Below are 19253 nucleotides of genomic sequence, written 5' to 3' on the forward strand. Positions count from 1 at the left end.
AAGTAAAAAGGGCCTTTAAGTGGATGTAAATATAAATCACTCCCACTTTGAGGCCCCTCCACACTGCCAGAGTGGTGTAAAGTGACCTAAGTGTGAATGGAAATCAGGCCCTGGATTTCTTAGGGACTGCGGTGCTCTGCAGTTCTGTGGCAATGAAAAGGGGCTGCAGAATCACCCCGACTACAGTCTGCTCCCAACCATAAAATAGCACATTTAAAATTATTTCTAGCTCTTTTCTAAGACTATAAATCATTTGTATGTTTGTGTATGTACATGTGGTTTCTACTCTAAAATATGGCCTAGATTTTAGAACAATATATATTTTCCCTTTTTCTTTCTTCTCAAAATGCTTGCTACAGTTCATCCAAGATGGCCTAAAACCAGTCAAATGGTGTAGTGTCATAGAGACAAGCATCGGGTGGGAGAGGCTTTGCTGAGACATGCTGATTACAGAGGCAGTGTGAGAGCAGAACACACAGGAGCACAGGAAGGTTGCAAAGGGATTGTGCTCACTGCAGGCTAAAGAAGAAACAACAGGGGCAGGAGGGGGAGTCTATTAATCTTTTTTTTTTATCGGTATTTCTGCCCTTTTTATAGAAAGTTCCTTCTCTAGCTCTTAATTTTATCTTTTTTTTCATGTATTTCTGTTAAAATTTTTGTTCAGTTAACTGTTGGACTGCAGGGAAATAAAAATTGGTTACAGAATCACCAGCTTTCTGCCATATGTTTCATAGTGCCTGCTGCTGAACTGGTCCTTAAAGTGCCTGGATTCCCTTCAGCCCTGCATAGTGCTGACCAGTTTACTTGCTGGGATTCCTTTCCATTGAATTTGCTACTACCTTGGATGTTCCCCTGAATATGATTTTTCTGTAGTGCCTTTTAAAGACTCTGGTTCTCTCCTTGCTGGGGGCATATTTATATAGTAGCTTGATTTAGTTTTCCTAATCATTGGTGACGTTCCCAGTAGGATATGTTCCTTTGTCTCCTCCCTAATGTATCACAGGGTACATTCCAATTTAAAAGTGGCTTTATGTGCATGCTGTTACTCTGGGATCACTTGTACTTAATCACTCTCCTGTGGATTTCCCTGCAGATAGCTTTCTCTCATGATTCATTCAGCTCTTATGAAATATCTGCTACCAAAATCCTTACTCTTTAGTAGAGACATCTTAGTATTGCCAATATAAATATGTTTTATATTCTTCCGGCTAAATGTCTGTCTTAATTCTTTGTTGTATGTTAAAAGAATTCAGGGGTTCCTTCTTTGAGGTGGTCTTTTTTCTTCTGGTCTAATTAAAATGTACCATATCCATGCATAAAGCTGGAAATATAGACTTGAAAGTCGGGTTATTACTGGTATTTGTGTGTGTACTGTGTATACTATCCACATAATGCTATAAATATATTAATATACACAGTCCAATTTATGTGTATGTGTATATTGCACTATCTAGATCTAGCTGTATTGCTATATGCAGGGACACAAATATGTTTGTCTATGTGAATATCATTAATACCATTTTATATGTGCTGTGCACACAAACTGGAACACAGACACGCACAAACACTGACTTGCAAATACAGATGTGTGTGTAAATATAATATTGTATTCCTTAGTCTTCCGTGAAACATGATTGTGTCAATGCTGGCTTCCACAGTTGGTTTTAAAAGAGAGGTTTCAGAGTAACAGCCTTGTTAATCTGTATTTGCAAAAAGAAAAGGAGTACTTGTGGCACCTTAGAGACTAACCAATTTATTTGAGCATAAGCTTTCGTGAGCTACATCCGATGAAGTGAGCTGTAGCTCACGAAAGCTTATGCTCAAATAAATTGGTTAGTCTCTAAGGTGCCACAAGTACTCCTTTTCTTTTTAAAAGAGAATTAGTTCATAATAATTACAAAACTAGATCTGAAGAATTTACCTAATCCAGCTTAGTAAATAAACATGTGAAAGTGCTTATCTGGGATAAATCGAGGAACTAGATGTTAGAGATCTTATTCCTTCACTCTCCCACTTCCCTGGTCCTTCTCGCATGAACAGAGAGCAACAATACCAGAAGGTGCAAACAATTCAGTGTTTATTGGGTGAACTTCCAGCAAGCTTAAATCCAAGTTCCTTTTTCCTTATTTTCGAATCCCAATTTACTTCCTGTTTGCCCCTAATTTATATAGTAATATTCTTAGCTATACCTTAACCAGTCATTCTACTGAAATTTACCTAACCAATCCTAACATATTGTAACATGATAGCTAACCAGTTATATCCCACCATTTTAATTAGTTTACACCCAACAAAATTAATTATACATCAGACAGAAACAATCACAGAACCAGACAGAGACCATGCAAATAAACAATCATAAAGGGGAAACTATAATGACAAAACAATACAGAAGTGAGGATTTCACAACTACATCTGTAAAGACATAAGTGTTTCCCAGCTGTGTCTATTGATAAGTGAGTTCTTACCAAACAGAAAACTATCAAACTAAATTTCCTTTTACATCTTCTAGGCTCTTCCCTTTCTCTGGAGATGATAGATCGGATCACCTTCCTAACAGCCCCAGATTGCCTTATTTTAAGATGACTAGTTTGGAATGTGAGGATGTGACCGTTCGCTTCCCAACTTATGGCTGCCTCTGCAGCTTAGCCAAAGGCCTTAGCCTAAGACCAGGGCCTCAGACGTCACAGTGAGAGAAGGCCCTTACATAGGCAGACAGTGATTTTGATTCTTTCTTTTATACCTCTATAACTAGCTAAATGATAAATGTATACCTACATTCTTAAAGTATAGGCCTTTACAGACAGGCCTGAATATCTATATCCTAACACTATACATATACTTTTATTTTTTTTAACAGAATGAAAGTGCCCTTGTGAAAGAAAAGGAGTTGTCAGTTGAGCTTGCAAACATCAGGGATGAAGTTGGTAAGTAGGGCTTCAGATACTAACATATGTGAAAAATGTCCTTTCTCACATGTAACAAAAGCAATTATTCCTTGTTGTGTGGTACAAGGAAACCTGCAGAGCTGTAATAAAGTATCTTCCTAAGCCCAGTGGTGAATTTTTGTGGCCTTGCAGGGAACAATAATTTTACCTCGTTGTTGTGGAGACAGGTTCATAACCATACACACTGGAGCTAATCCTGCATTATCTTTATTATTCACAGACGGTGAACTATAAATCTGTATCCTCTGTTCTCAAACAAAAAGAACAGGAGTACTTGTGGCACCTTAGAGACTAACCAATTTATTAGAGCATAAGCTTTCATGGGCTACAGCCCACTTCATCAAATGATTAGAATGGAACATATAGTAAGAAGATATATATGTATATATATATATACACATATAGATAAGTTGGAAGTTGCCATACAAACTATGAGAGGCTAATTAGTTAAGATGAGCTATTATCAGCAGGAGAAAAAAACTTTTGTAGTGATAATCCCATTTATCTAAGCCCATTTAGACAATTGACAAGATGTGAGGATGCTTAACATAGGGCAATAGATTCAATATGTGTAATGACCCAGCCACTCCCAGTCTCTATTCAAACCCAAGTTAATGGTATCTACTTTGCATATTAATTCAAGCTCAGCAGTTTCTCCTTGGAGTCTGTTTTTGAAGCTTTTCTGTTATAAAATTGCCACCCTTAAATCTTCTACTGAGTGGCCAGAGAGGTTGAAGTGTTCTACCGGTTTTTGAATGTTATGATTCCTGATGTCAGATTTGTGTCCATTTGTTCTTTTGCGTAGAGACTGTCCGGTTTGGCCAATGTACACGGCAGAGGGGCATTGTTCTCAAACAGCATCTGAACATGCCACCCAGCTCAGAAAGCCTTCCGCTGTGGCAGTGCACTGTTAGCTAGGAATTCATTACTTTGCTTGTGTGAGTTTACACGTACTGCACTCCCGGTTACAAATGGAAGAGCACCAAGATCAAAACCCCAAATCAGTGTTCTACAAAAACTAACACTTAGTAAATTGGTTATAATCTCTACGTGCCTTGAAAGGCAGGGACTAACTCAGCTGGTGCCACTCATCCCATTTATTCTATGTACATCTTGGTGAGCACATTTCCCTTTTTTGTTCTGTTCTGGAAGCTGATAGGAAAGGCAGTGACCATTAGAACATTGATTGCATCTCTAGGGAGAGGAAAATGGGTCCTCCTCAGGACCCAGACATCAGGCTGAATTCTTTGTACCTGAATCATCCCAGCATAGGTGGGGTGTGTTATGCTTACCATAGAGCAAAAAATGATTAACGGAACCGGGGTGCTGGGTGCAGGAACAACTGAACGCGTATCAATGAAAGCATGGCTGTGCAGCTTCCACACTACTCCTGCTTAATGGCAAGACTAAGGGTAGCTAAGAGCCTCATTAACTTGGTTGCATTTGATATGAAGGTTCCATTTTAAAATGGTTCATAAAGGGTTAATAAATGGTCAATAGGTGTTTTATATAAATTGTTATAGAGTCCGTTAGGTTAAGTGATTGCTTATAACAATGGTTTATAATCATCGATAACCCATACTCCAACATGCTTATAACATATAGTAACCATTTGGTAACCCTATATAAACAGAACCTTAATATGAAGTCTGATTATTAGCTTGATCAGGCTTGTGAAAAAGCCTTGTCTCCCCAGACCCTGCCATCCTGAGTCCCCCACATCCAGTTCCTTTTTAACCCACACCCTGGAGAGTCAGAGAGCAGGCATTCAAGAGCATGAGACACCCACTGAATGCAGAGGACTTTACTTCGGGCTTAACTTTATTTGTCTTCTTCCATTTTTAAAAACCCTTACACCACCCTTCCCTGACACTTGTGCTGGAGCTCAATAACTTGGGCTCCCTGCTGTGCCCTCAAAGGGATTTGCATTACCAAGGCCTACTGTTGATGTAGGAATTTTCAGACTGTGGTAGGGCTTCGCTTCTCCATCCCCACAGAATGGTCCAACGGGGGCCGAGATCACATTTGCAATATCTCTGTTTTCATCTCTGCTGTGTATTCCCCTTCCCCTTCCAAAGGAATTGCTGTGCTGCTTTTGCTTTTCAGGCAGGGAGGGAACACTTGAAGGGCTCTGCTGTGGTTCAAAGACCTATTCCCTGTTTTCAAATTCTGTGTATCACTGACAGTCTGGCTTTGATCCTGCCTGTCTCTGAGTCTGAAGAGTGCACGGTAGGGAGCACAAGGTTGTTGCACTCCAATGCATTTGTGAGTGCCGGCGCAAGGAAAGAGAAGCACTGGCTAGGGCCAGATTCTGCTCCCAGTTACTCCAGCTTTATGCCAGTGTAAATCCACTGAAGTTAATAGAGCTCCTTCCAGATTTACACCAGTGTTGCTGGGAGCTGAAGGTGTAATCCACTGTACACAGTCTAGAGGTCACACTGCAGCATTCTCAATAATGCAGGCTCAGGTTCCTCTTTGCTTCCTGCCCTACTCATCACTATTTACCTGGCACTTATGTACACAACAATAGACACCTTTGCTGTGCAGGATCCAATCCCAGATGAGGAACATAGGCAGCTGTTTTAAGTGCTTGCCTAAGGAAATAAAATGCACCTGAAATGGTCTCTGCTTCTAGGCCCAGCTATAGCCAGGAGCACCAGGTGCCTGCTGTCTCCATCCAAAGGAAGCGTAAGAGATCATTTACTGACCATCAACTTTCCCATTCAGAGATGGAAGGGATCCTGTGAGGCAGCCCAGCCCTTTCCTCGGGTCACAGGAGGGACATCTGAGAGGAGGTCACTGCTGGCCTGTGATGCCCCTGAACAAAGCACCTTTCTTGGAGACAGCAAGGGTTTGAGGAGAGGCTGCAGTTCGGCCATGCCTCCCACCAAAGATAGCAGGTGACCTGCTCTTACTCCCCAGAGACAGCAATCACTGAATAAATAACACTACTGAGGGCACACCTTGGGCTGGTAGAAGGACCCTCACTCACTTGAATAGGCCTTGGAGTGGGGCTTTAAACAGCAGGGGCAAAACAGCCATATATAAAGATATTAAAAATAATTATTCTAACTTGTAAACAACAGATCGGTGGCAAACAACTGTAATCGGACTCCACTGACTCCTTATATAACCATGTGCAGACTGGGCCAGACTCAGGCTCAGGATAAGTGGGCGGGACTCCCTTGCAGTACCAGAATGGCACTCACTTTACCAGGGCTGAATTTAGCCCTGTTGTTCTTTACTCTAGACACATCGGTTTTGCAAACAGAGATAACAGAAAAAGTCATTTGCTCCCATGTGTGTGCTTGGAAAGGATCCGTATCAGTTAGTCATCAGGCCCACCTGCAGGACCCCTTGGAATGACTAGAAAGGGTGTTCCCATCCTCCTGTGTGCTTTCTGTAGAAAACTTGCAATAGAAAGATTGCAAAGTTGTCTATACAAGGCCAGATTCTATGAAGCGCTCCCATGGGTGCACAGGGGCAGAGGGACGTGCAAGAAGACTCCCCTCATCTACCTCCTTGCATGCCTGTGCAAGGTCCTCTCACAGTAGCAGTCCCTTCGCTCCCTGAGTTCTGGGGAGTGAAGACATTGTTCATTCCATTTCCCCACTGGGGAGCGAGATGCCTAAAAGTGGGAGGATAAATAACTGGATCATTGCTTTGCCCCGCCCCCTTCCCACTCCATCCTGTCTATATCGGGGCACATGGTTGATTAATCTGTTATCCCTGTGCACCAGGAGCAGTGCCAGGAGAGAAGGTATCCCCCTACGCAGGGCAGAGCCTGTCACAATTTAGCTGTGTTATTCAGACAGTTACACGCCATGTGCACTAACAAGGGTTTGCCTTGCTGTTTTAAAATGAAATAATAGATATATTATTTACATAATAAAAAATGCAGAATGCACTTGAATGACTAGTTGGATTTTTTTCTTAATCATCAAAGCCAACTTCACCCTTACGCCTGGTGTACAAATGGTCTTTAAACATATCACAGGCCCAAATGGGGAGGTGAAGGCATCTAATAAAAAGCAGTATTGCATACTGAAAATATCCTCCAAAGAGCTGGGGATGTGCCCTAGCCAAAGGCTCAGGATTTCATACAATCTGTCCAATTCGAAAGGCCAATTAACAACACAATTGCTGCAGCCATATACGATATATATACTTTTCCTCTGCATCTTTAGTCAAATAGTGACCAAGCCACAACTTAGCGAAGGGCAGGGTATATCAATGTACAGCTTTGCACCCAGCTTCCAGCACAGAGGGATTCTAACCTAATGATCCTAACCTGTGTCCATCCACTTTCTTAATGTACCTGTCATCATGCTTCTCATCCCCAGCCAGAGGGGCTTCCTAACTCGTGTCAGTGAAGTAGTCTGTTAAAGGAAAGGAATGCTGGGAAAGAGACAACCTATGAGAGTAGTTTGTAAACACTGGATTAGAAAAAGTGGTAAGCTTAAAAATGGAGACAACTATTTTCCCTGCTTATAATTCTTCTTATCAGAATGTGTTCCAAAGACCAGCAAACAGTAGCTGTACAGGGCCAGATCCTCAGCACTGACCAAGAGGCACACAGGGCACCTCAAGAGGGCATCACAAAGGTGGCTTTAGAGTAGTGCACTGATCTTGTCCCCTGTGTGAGATAGAGCAGTCTGAGGTGTGAGCTAACTTGCACTGGCTGCCAAAAGTCAAAATGGGCCAACATAGAAGCCAGGAAACAATAGGTCACAAGAAAACCTTGGCCTCACCCCCTTAACCCAGACCAGACCAGACCTCTTACTACTACATTGGCTCCATGCCACTGGAGGGGTCCCCCTACACTGGGGTAACCCTCCCATGGTCTGCTAGAAGTCTACAGGGTCCCTTTGTGCCAGCAGGTCAACACAAAATGGCTGCAGTACAGCTAAGGATCTGGGCCATAGTACAGTATTTTTCTGTTTAAACATCTGAGTAACTTCTGCCATCCCTACTGCCCAAACAAAGAACTCTTCTTAACATAGTATTGGTTTTGCCTTAGAAAGTTTCTGCCTTCTCTTCTTAACATTCAAAGTGAGACAAGGACTTGTAACATACTTACAGAGCTCAAATACTTGAGAAGGAGATATCTTCTGGGCACACAGAGCCCCTAACCCAGTGGCCACTGAATTCAAAAGGGAGGCTTTCCATTCACTTCAATGGGTTTTAAATCAGGCTCCTATTTTGGAGGATTATTATTGCTCCTTGTATGCTTATAAAACAAGATGTTTTTTAAAAAGCAGACATCCTACACTGGAGTCGGGTTCTGAGGAGGCCTGAGGCAGTACAACAGAGCTCTGAACTGTGGATTTTTAGTTTTTATTAAAAATACTTGTAAAAAGTCAGGAGGAAGGAGATCTTGGTAGGACATTTTCCAGTCATGGATTGAAGGACAAAAGTGTGCAGGCATTTCACAAGGGCAGAGTATTAAAAAAACTGATCAGCAGGACACTTTTTGGTATATATCCATCCATATGAAATATGAACTTCTCTGCTTTTTAATGGGTTTTTAAGGAAGACATATTTCACAATAAGCTGACTTATTTAATATTATTTTCATTACAAAAGCTGTTCTACACAGCTTATTTTTAGCCTTTTCTTCAATAAAAGAAAAGAATTTGTGTTTTAAATCTGTGGGCCAGGGGAATGATGAGTGCAAAGATTTATGATATCTCTTCACTTTCGCACAAGCTTTTGCTTTTTTTTCTTAATAGTAGTAATGGAAAACAGGAGCTACATATATCTTGATGAAGAAGAAATGCATAAACTCCTTATCTCAGGGCATGTGTAACTCAGGGAGCAGTAAGGGAAGGTGTGACACTTTGCAGGGTTAACCAAGATATTTGGAGTGAATCACTATCACCTGCTTGCAGCAGGAGGGAGCCTTGTCTTTGCCCACCAGGGGAAAATATCCCCAGCTACTAGCCGCTGGCAGTACAAGTATGCCACTCTGGGCTTCACAAGCCCCACGTTTTCCCTCTGCAAGTTAGGTACACACCCCATTTTGTTACACTCAAGTGCCCAGTCCCTTGCCCTCTGGACACATGCAGTGTGCACCATTGCGCTGCCTCTGTGGAAGGAGTGCAATCCAATTTACTGGCTTCATGACTGTTCAGCACATCTTTAACAAGAACAGATTTAATAATTTTATTAAGATGATGTTGAAGTAAAAAGAAAACGGTACAGAGTTTAAGCATAGAAGTTTCTGGTTATCAGGAAATAAGGTACAGATTATCAAGGGGTGCGAAATTCGGTTTAGGAGTGGGTGGCGTAAGGAATACATAATCTGCAGTCTCCCCGATTGGGGCTAAAAGTTTAACGGGTCAAAGTACAGACACTGAGATATGGGGATATGTTGTTCATATAATGGCTATGTTCAGGTGTGGAGTATAATGAGTGGATACGATGGTGAGGATGGATTTACCCTCATTTGGTGGGATTTAATGTTCAGTGAGTTTATGGTTCCAGTTCATATGGTCCAATGAAAAAAGTCTCTCAGTCCCTTTCCCATAGTGGATGCACGATGTCGTACCAGCTCACACCTCCTGGTACTGTCGGTGGCCGGTGATGTGTTCAATGTAGATGTCCCTGGACCATCGGATGGTGTGCGAGACCATGAGGCGCCGCATGAGCTGTGCTTAGCTTCAACCGATCCCACAGGTCTGCAGCACACGCTCATTGCAGGGGTCCCAAGCATCCAGGGCTCCGACGATCAGGGCATCCATCTGCACCTCGTAGCCCTTCGCTCTCAGGGTGTCAGCCAGGGGGGTGTATTTGTCCAGCTTATGAGCTCGGGCTTCGCAGAAGGCCAGGGTCCTGTTCTCAAAGGAGACCGTGACGTCGACAAGGATGATCAGTCAGAAATAAGGTTCAGGAAAAGAGAGCCCATATGTAATTAAAGATGTGTGGATCATACTCTCTGAACAATAACTGTAGAGCCAGCCCTCTGATCAGAAACAGATAAACTCTGAAGGAGACAAGGTGGGTGAGGTAATATCTTTTATTTGACCAACTTCTGTTGGTGAGAGAGACAAGCTTTCGAGCAGCTACACAGAACTCTTCTTCGGGTCTGGGAAAGGTACTCAGAACTCACAGCTAAACACAAGGTGAAACAGATTGTTTAGCATAAACAGTTAACATATATTGTAAGGGAACATTCAAGGTGAAATGGCCAGTTAGCAACTCTGCAATCATAGGACAAAAAATTGTGGGGGTTTAGTGGGTTACAGATTGTTGTAATAAGCCAAAAATCCAGGGTCCTTTTTAAAACCAGGATTTTTAGTGTCCAGCAAAGTTATGAATTTAAGTTCCCAGGTTCCTCTTTGGAAGGTATTGGGCAAGTTTCTTTTGAGGATGAGGACTGAGAGGTCAGATATAGTGATAGTTTTGTGAAAACTCTTTGCCCTCGGATAATATGGTGTTTTTGTCTTTTATCATTTTCCTGTGTGAATTCATGTGAGAGCGTACTGATTGTCTGGCTTCACCCACATAGTTGTTATTGGGGCATTTAATTAACTGGATGAGGTATACTGCATGTTGTGATAGGCATGTGCAGGACCCATGGATAGGGTTGCCAATTTTAGTTACACATACTCATGGAAAAAGAAAAGGAGTACTTGTGGCACCTTAGAGACTAACCAATTTATTTGAGCATAAGCTTTCGTGAGCTACAGCTCACTTCATCGGATGCATCACATTGGATGAAGTGAGCTGTAGCTCACGAAAGCTTATGCTCAAATAAATTGGTTAGTCTCTAAGGTGCCACAAGTACTCCTTTTCTTTTTGCGAATAGTCTATAGGTCATTCACCAAGGGAAATAACATCAGCTTGGTGCTAGGAAAGCTGAGGAGCAGTGATGTCAACTCTGTGATTTAACCTGGAGCAGGTTGTCATCCTAGTAAATGTCATTTTATATCAAAGTCCCTTCCAGCCTGGAAAGCACAAGTGAAATATCTGCGGGGGAAAATATCCAGCCTGAAATCCTCTTGATGGGATGTAGATTTTGTTTTGTTACTATGTCAGTGACTGTAGCAACTTCCAAGAGCACCTACGTTTTTGAAATTTTGCATTTGCTTGGGCACATGTGGACTTTCTGTTTGTTAGCAATAAACACTGCCTTCATCCTGACTTTGGCCTTGTGCCGTTGCACCATATGAATTGTGCTTTGGACTCTCCTCTGAAGCTTTGTACTATAAAATGAAGCCCACGTCTGTTTCCAAAAGTGGGGGCTAGGGCATTCATTTTCATAGTAAAGAACTGACTATTAAATATAGGTTAACATGTTATACCAATAAAATAAAAACCAGCAGGATCTTAATAAAGGGGAAAAGGCAAAATGCCACATTTATTGTGAATACAGAAAGAATCATAGTAAGCAGTTAGTTATAGCTATAACATTCCATTCAATTTCATATTTATTCACAGATTCATTCATACACACACACACAGGTTCTGCAAGGTTGTTATCATGGTTACCAGCCTTAGAGTTGCTCGTGCCAAGCCACTGGCCAGGTGGCCTGGACACGAGGAGGAAGCAGGGCCTTGTCAGATGCTCATCTGATGCTCCTGGAAGTTGGTTTCCAGAATCAGACCCCAAAGTTCTCAGTTTCTAGAGTCCATTTTTATAGGAATTTATTCCTATGCCAGTCTATGGGAATTGCTTCATTATGCTGTTGCTGAATCAATCAGCAGATGGCACATTCCTGACGGCTCTGTGCTGCCAGATGTTATCTTGTTCTTCGGTTCTCCCATCCTTGAGGCTGTTGGGTGGATTCCAGTCTGCCCTCTGGGGGTCCTCTGGTTGTTTCCACTTGATGCCTTCTTCAGCCGATGGACACTGGATTCTTAGGCTGGCACCTCCCTGATCAGTCAGTTATTATCCACACCAAGCATTCATCCACATACATCCTCTATCTCTATTTTAATCACAATTGTTAACAAAGCGAGATGAATACAACAAAAGGGCAGGGAGTCTCTGTGTGCTGTTTCTGTTGTTACAAAGTATCGCTTTGAGTCTCTCTCTGTGTGAGTAGTTGTTGTTACAAAGTATTGCTTTGAGAACAGACTCTGTCTTAGGATGTACTAACACAATTAGCAGCTTGCAAGTTTCACACAGAGGGAGAGAAACAGTAAAAATAAGAGACCAAAAACCAAGAGACCTCTTAATTAGTAATACCCTGGGGAATCAAACTCATTTGTGATTTTAATACAGAACTTCTTTAATATGATCCAACAAACAGACCAACCCATAAGCAAGGCCATTCTGGCCATAAATTACTGGTTATTATTGTCTTCTTTTCATTAAATATATGTAGGGCCCCATTGTGAGTTTGATGCCAGACCCAGGCTGCACGAGGAGCCCCCAGGAATAATTCTCAGACAGAATTCTTCCTGAAGACTCCCAGAGAGCACATGATATAGCACCAGCTCTGCCACCCCTTCAGTGCATGCCACATGGATGCTCCTCTCCATGCCCAGAAACCTGTGGTAACCAGTGCAAAGGAGATAAGAGAGATGGCCCCACCCTACCCTCTGAGCTACCCCCCTAGGTTAGTTAGCACCTGCAGGGGCAGTAGCAGAGAGCAATGCCTGTATTCCCTAGTAGTTTTGTGTCTGGACAGTAGGATTGTGTCTGGAGCCTACAGAGAGGCACAAGGGAGGGAAAGAGAACTCCTTGTGTTCTCTGCACTTTCCTCTTCATAATATGCCCCAAGCTCTAACCAAATCACAGATGGTTCTTTTTAAATAATAAGTATCAGATCTGTCCCAGGTGAACTTCAAATAATGCTGGGCCAAATTATTTCCACGTAATGTTAACTAGGAATCCTTTTTCATTGCCTGAAAAGCCAAGATGTGACAACAAGGAAAATGCAAAAATGTAGGGTTACACATGCATTAAATATGGACCTTATTTAAAAGGGGTTTTGATCTGATAATGCTATATGCTCAAGAACAGATCCAGAAAAATCAAAGAGCATAATTATGATCTCAGTTCTATTGCTCCTACTGCACACAAAGATCCAACAATATTTTGAAGTTATGGGGTGTGGATCTTCTAAAGAGCAGAATGGAGCTCCTAAATTAAAATTCTCATTTTACCTGTTGTATTTAATCTTTCTGTCTATCTCACCTAATCTATATCTGTGGGCATGTAGAGCATCTAATCTAAAAGGTCAAGTTCTCAGCTTGTGTAAATCACTATAGCTCCACTGACTTGCTCCATCTGAGAAACATTATATTTTTTAATTTGCCATCTGTCACCGTGACAGTGAAGCTCTGGGGTTTCAGGCATTTATTTCACATTGCTACTGCATTGTGTTGCAATTTCTCTATGTTAAGAAAAGCAAAAGCTCAGTGTCACAATACCAGTGACTCACTAGCTCAGGGGTGGGCAAACTTTTTGGACCGAGTGCTACATCAGCGTTGTGAAACTGTATGGAGGGCCGGGTAGGGAAGGCTGTACCTCCCCAAACAGCCTGGCCCCTGCTCCCTGTCCGCCCCCTCCCACTTTCCACCCCCTGACTGCCCCCTTCAGAACCCCGACCCATCGAACCCTCCCCCCCCGCTCCTTGTCCCGTCACCGCCCCCTCCCAGGATCCCCACCCCAATCGCCCCCCCATGGGACCCCACCCCCATCCAACCCTCCGTCCTCCATGTCCCCTGATTGCCTCGACCCCTATCCACACCCCCACCCCCTGACAGCCCCCCTGGGACTCCCATGCCAATCCAGCCCCCCAGTTCCCTGTCCCCTGACTGCTCCCCCAAAACCTCCACCCCATCCAACCCCCACCCGCACCCTGCCCCCTTACCATGCTGCTCAGAGCAGCAGGAGCTCGCAGCCCTGCTGCCTGGCCGGAGGCAGCCATGCCACTCATGCTGCCCGACAGGAGCGACGGGCCAGAGAGCTGGCGGTGCGGTGCACTCTGGCTGTGGGGGACGGGGTACAGCGGGGGAGGGAGCTCAGGGGCCGGGCAGGATGGTCCCGCGGGCCGGATGTGGCCCGCAGGCCGCAGTTTGCCCACCTCTGCACTAGCTGATAGCAAGATCCATTATTATAAGAACAGCCGTACTGGGTCAGACCAAAGGTCCATCAAGCCCAGTATCTTGTCCTCTGACAGTGGCCAATGGCAGGTGGCCCAGAGGGAATGAACAGAACAGGTAATCATCAAGTGATCAATCCCCCATCCCCCATTAGCAAAATTAGTGGGCTTTCTATTCAGACCTCTACAATTGCTTTGTATCTGAAGGATTTTGTTACCTTTTTTAACATGTTGGTTTATGGTTTGTGTTTGAGAGTTACTTTCTTCTAGTTCAAAAAGTGTCATTTCGTAGCCTTGGCCTGTGTGTTGAGCAATCTCATTAAAGAGACTGCTGAAGGACAGGTTTCATTATAATTCCAATATAAAGCTTGAGTAGGTTTCAATTATAATGAATACAGAGCTTGAAGCTTGATCTCATTGTACTTTGGCTCTTTGATAGTTTCACACAGCAATGGAAGCTAATACAAAATGTAGCTCTGCATAGTCACACAACAAAATAATAAGAGAACATTTAAAATTATAACACAAAACCGCAAGAGGAAAGCAACTTCATCTAATGTCCATATAAATTGCTGATCTTCTACTTCACATACAAGGAAAGTAATAGGACTTCATACATTGCGTATATTGATCTTGCAGAATTATTGGTTTTTCCCTCCCTCTGTAGGGTGCAGAAGACGTGGGAAGGGCAGAAACTCCATTTCAGTGCTCTCAAAACTATCAGATGGTGGGAAACACACACAGAGAAGCAGCATCCAACTGTTCCCTCCAGTCCTGTGAAACCTCATCTGTGCAAAAACCAATGGTCAGGGCCCTGGGTTTTGATAGGGGCATGGCTGAGTGAAGGTAGTGGCACTGGGTGATCAGCTGCTGTGCATCACATCATTCCTCCAGGAAGCCTGCTGGCAAATACTTATGGAAGTTAATAGCGACCCTGAAATCATTAACTTCCACAAGTTCCATTCCATGCTGTCAGCCCCCTCAAAAGGGGTTCCAGGGCTCAGAAGCGGGTGGCAGGCATGGCAGCCTGGCTCCTGATCAGCCATGGTGCCGTGGAAGAGGAGAGTCCGAAGAGTAGTGCAGAGGGGCAGATCACCTGTGTAGCTGCTTCAAGATCCATGAATCTTAGAACATCAATGGATTTGGGCCCTACTGAAATCAGTAGAAAGATTCCCAGGGACTTCACTGGGAGCTGAATTACACCTGGAAGGGCCATGCCTCCAGGCGTCTCTGCAATTGCCATCCCACCAGCAGGACTAGGCCTCAGGAATTCAGGAAGTACAAACACACATATTTCCCTGGATCATTTTCCCCTTTCCATGGTTTTTCTGCAGGAAGGAATGATGGGAGGTTGTGGAATCCTCATCATTGCAGGATTTTAAGAGCAGGTTAGACACAAACTTGTCAGGGATGGTCTAGGTTTACTTGGTTGTGCCTAGTTGCAAGGGGCTGGATTGATGACTTCTCGAGGTCCTGTCCAGCCCTACATTTCTATGACTCCATGAATTATGAGGGGATTTCTAGAATATATAAACTAAACAGGTTTCAGAGTAGCAGCCGTGTTAGTCTATATTCGCAAAAAGAAAAGGAGTACGAGTGGCACCTTAGAAACTAACCAATTTATTTGAGCATAAGCTTTTGTGAGCTACAGCTCACTTCATCGGATGCACAATCTGTTTATAGCTATGTTTGTACTGTATGTACTCTGCAGGCCGCTGAAAGTAGTACACAGTGTAGATGTACCTTATTTGACAAACTAGTGCTACCATGGCAGCTTCTGCATGAAGAATGGGCTCAGACTGAAGACATAGCAAAAAGGAGAAAAGAGCATGACCAGTGATAAAAGTAGTAACCACTGGCTTTGGCAAGTAAGCTGAGTGAATGTGACATGGAAATTATAGAGCAAGTGTGTTTATGAAACGATATGAACCTTGTTCACCAAGAGTTGCAAGCATCCACCATTCTAATTTATGCCATTATTCTGGTCAGCAATCTTGAGATTTGAAATGGGGGGGGCAATTTGAAATGGGAAGGCAGGAGGGGTAACTAATTGGTGCAGCCAGTCTCCTCAGAAAGCTGCTTCTTCTTCCAAACAAGCTATGTCTATGGGTGGAGGATCTCAGACAGAGGAATACCATAGTACAGTTCAAAACACATCTGTTTCCTTGCTTTACTAATTTTTTTCTCACTTTAAATTTCCTGTTGATTTCAATCTTCCCCTACTTGAAAGATCTCAAAAAAGTTAGCAAACTTGCTCTCTCAGTGGGTTCTCTCCAACTTCACTCAGCTTGAACCCAGACATGGATTTTGAAACTCTCTGGCGCAGATGGGTGAAGAAAACAAAGAACCATCCACACCATTGACGTACTCAGAGTTTTGAAACAATATCTGTATGCTCCTACAGCCAAATTCAGGCCTGGTGGAAGCAGGTTAAACTTCACTGACTTCACCGGAACTTCTGTTGGGGTTGCACCCAGTTACACCAGTTCTAGGGTGACCAGACGTCCCGATAAAATCGGCACTGTCCCGATTTTTAGTTCTTTGTCCCGCATCCCGACCGATGTATGGTTGGGATGCCATTTAACGGCTTTGGCCGCTCCAGCGGTGGTTTTTTTTTTTACTTCGGCAACTCCGTCCGCTTTTTTTGTTTTGTTTCCCCCATGGTCCCAATATTTTGTCCCTTACATCTGGTCACCCTAAGCAGTTCTGATATGGTCCCTTAACCCAGAGGAATAATAATAATGATGGATCATGAGAGTGTAAATCCCACCATCGCTTGTTGCCTTAAATGTTACTCTTACATTTATATTCCTTAGGTCCATGAAACACACAAACCACTTAATACAAAAACAATTTTAAAAAGTGGGCATTTATTTCTTCAAGGTCTTCTTTTTATATGTGATTTGTTGCTGAACCAGGACTATGCTATTTAGTTTCTTTCCAGGCTCCAGTTTTTCATGTAGATAGAATGATTTTTCACTGTGTCTCAACAGAGAGCAGTGGAAATCCACTTCTTTCCTATTAATTATTGTTAGACAAAGCATTAAATCAGAATCAGAAAACAGAAATAAAAATTATGGCATCAGAAATCTAGACTCATATTCTAGATCCAGGGTAACACCTATGACGTCAATAGAATTGCCTTCCCTAAGGCAACGTATAATGCCTTGTTAAATCTGTATTGTGAGTTGAAGTGTCTGTGTGTGCGTCTGTGGTAATCATTTCTGTAGCCACTGCAACGTTGTTATTATTTGTTTAATACAGATAGTATTGTGGTGGTGTCCAAGAGCCCCAGTCATGGACCAGGACTCCACTGTGCTAGGCCCAGTACAAATACAGACCAAAAAGATGGTCCCTGCCCCATAGAAATTACTATCTCAGACCTTACCAATTGTGCTTTCTTCTCTCCACAGCCCTCAACACAGCAAGATGTGAGAAATTACAAAAAGAGAAGGAGGAACTGGAGAGAAGGTTTGAGGAGGAGGTGAGGAAGCTGCATTGGCAACAGCAAGAAGAGCTGCGTGCACTTGAGGAGAGGTTGCAGTTACAGTACAGGGGCGAAATGGACCTCTTGCAAGAGGAACACAGTCTTCAACTTGTGAGGATCAAGTGTCAGCACCAGGAACAGGTCAGCCATAAGTTATTCATGTTAGGGGGATAGAGCAATGCAATTACAGTGCAGGTTACTGGCCAGCTGAATGTCGTGACCTTCTCCAGTACGAAGACATTGGTAACAAGCTGATAACTAGTAGAAGATCCAGGTTTCCTACCCTTCCTAGTCTAAAGAAAAGCACATGCTTCTGACTGTACAATGGCTTTCATTCACACATCCTAAAGTGCTTTACAAATAACTCACTTGTGTGGTACCAAATATAAATATTGGGCCCTGTCCACCACCCTTAGTCACAATGAGCAGTACCTTACTCCCGTTGATTTGAATGACTCTACATGTAAGTAAGATACTTCTCAACACAAATAAGGGCAGCAGAAGCTTGCCCGGTTATATTTCAAATTACAGGTAAAGTGGGGCAAGAGCGGTGAAGTGACTTACCCAATGGCACATGTTTTGTCAACGACAAAGGATAAAATCCAGGTTTTCTGTCTTCTGTTGTTCAACCATTTGACATTATTGCCTCTAACCGAGCACATAACTTTGACTATGAGCCTCAAAATTTCTCCTGCTTTTCTTTCCTAAATAAATTGAATTACACAGTATTTTTAGCCTCATTTTTTAATAAGTTAACTGAAGGGCCATTTTAACTCACATATGGGCCTATTACTGTACTCGTGTGTAGACTGTGGTAGAATCGGGTGTGCTAGCAGGATGCTCTGCTGTGGTTTATGGAAATGACTCCTTCCATTGACTTTGAATAATTATTCATATTGCACACAATTAACAATTGATACGATTAAAAAGATTTCAGCCCTGACAGACTCTACCAGAAGACTAAAGGCAAATCGACACTACAGCACTACATTGGCACAGCTGCACCACTGTAGCACATCTGGTGAAGACACACTATGCCGGTGAGAGAGCACTCGCCTGTCGGCATAATTACGCCATCTCAACAAGAAACAGAAGCTATGTTGGCGGGAGAGCGTCTCCCACTGACAGCGCTGGCATGGACAGCGCAAAACTTGTGTTTCTCAAGGAGGAAGGTTTATTGCACCCCTGAACAACGTAAGTTAGATGGACTTACGCAGTAGTGTAGACCTGCCCTACCAAATGCTATTTGTGGAAGGCTCTTCTCATTTTAATTTCTGTATCTTCATCATATCTGGGTGGAATCTAACCCTGAAACCTAAGAGACAGCCTAGTCCTGTTGCCTGCAGGGTCTCCTGGCTGAAATTTCACAGTACTTGGATTCTTTAATATGTACCTCATAGTTTAGTGTTTGGATCAAAAGCCTGAGACTCAGAATTCCAGGGTTCTTCTATTCTTGTCTTTGCCTCTGAAACACTGAGTGATCTTGGGCAAGACACCTAACTTTTCTGTCCCTGATCCTTGTATGTAGTCATTTGCAATTGTGTGAAGTGGATGTAAAGCACTAATCAGTCAAAATGACTCTAACTTTGCACAACGGTAAATGACTACATATGGTGCAAGATATGGAGAAGGAGACACAATGTCTCTGAGTTCATCTGTCTGTGAAATGGGTAGGATATTATTCACGTTCTGTACCAAGTGTGTTGTAAAACACTTTGAGATCCTGGGAAGAGAGTACAAGTACAAAGTGGGGAGATGTTG

At 43.0% G+C, this 19253-nt stretch overlaps 1 protein-coding gene across 5 annotated transcripts in view; it reads left to right on the plus strand.

Moving 5' to 3' along the window:
• The window catches only part of MTUS2 (microtubule associated scaffold protein 2), a 489829-nt gene that overhangs the window by 435941 nt on the left and 34635 nt on the right, over window positions 1–19253 (plus strand). For all 5 annotated transcript variants that reach the window (XM_075127651.1, XM_075127661.1, XM_075127639.1 and 2 more), the window contains 2 exons: window positions 2861–2927; window positions 17419–17633. In XM_075127651.1, the coding sequence (XP_074983752.1) occupies window positions 2861–2927; window positions 17419–17633 (282 nt within the window). The remainder of the gene's footprint in view (window positions 1–2860; window positions 2928–17418; window positions 17634–19253) is intronic.

Source organism: Caretta caretta, chromosome 1 (assembly GCF_965140235.1).
Source record: "Caretta caretta isolate rCarCar2 chromosome 1, rCarCar1.hap1, whole genome shotgun sequence".
In the NCBI taxonomy this organism is placed as follows: Eukaryota; Metazoa; Chordata; order Testudines; family Cheloniidae; genus Caretta; species Caretta caretta.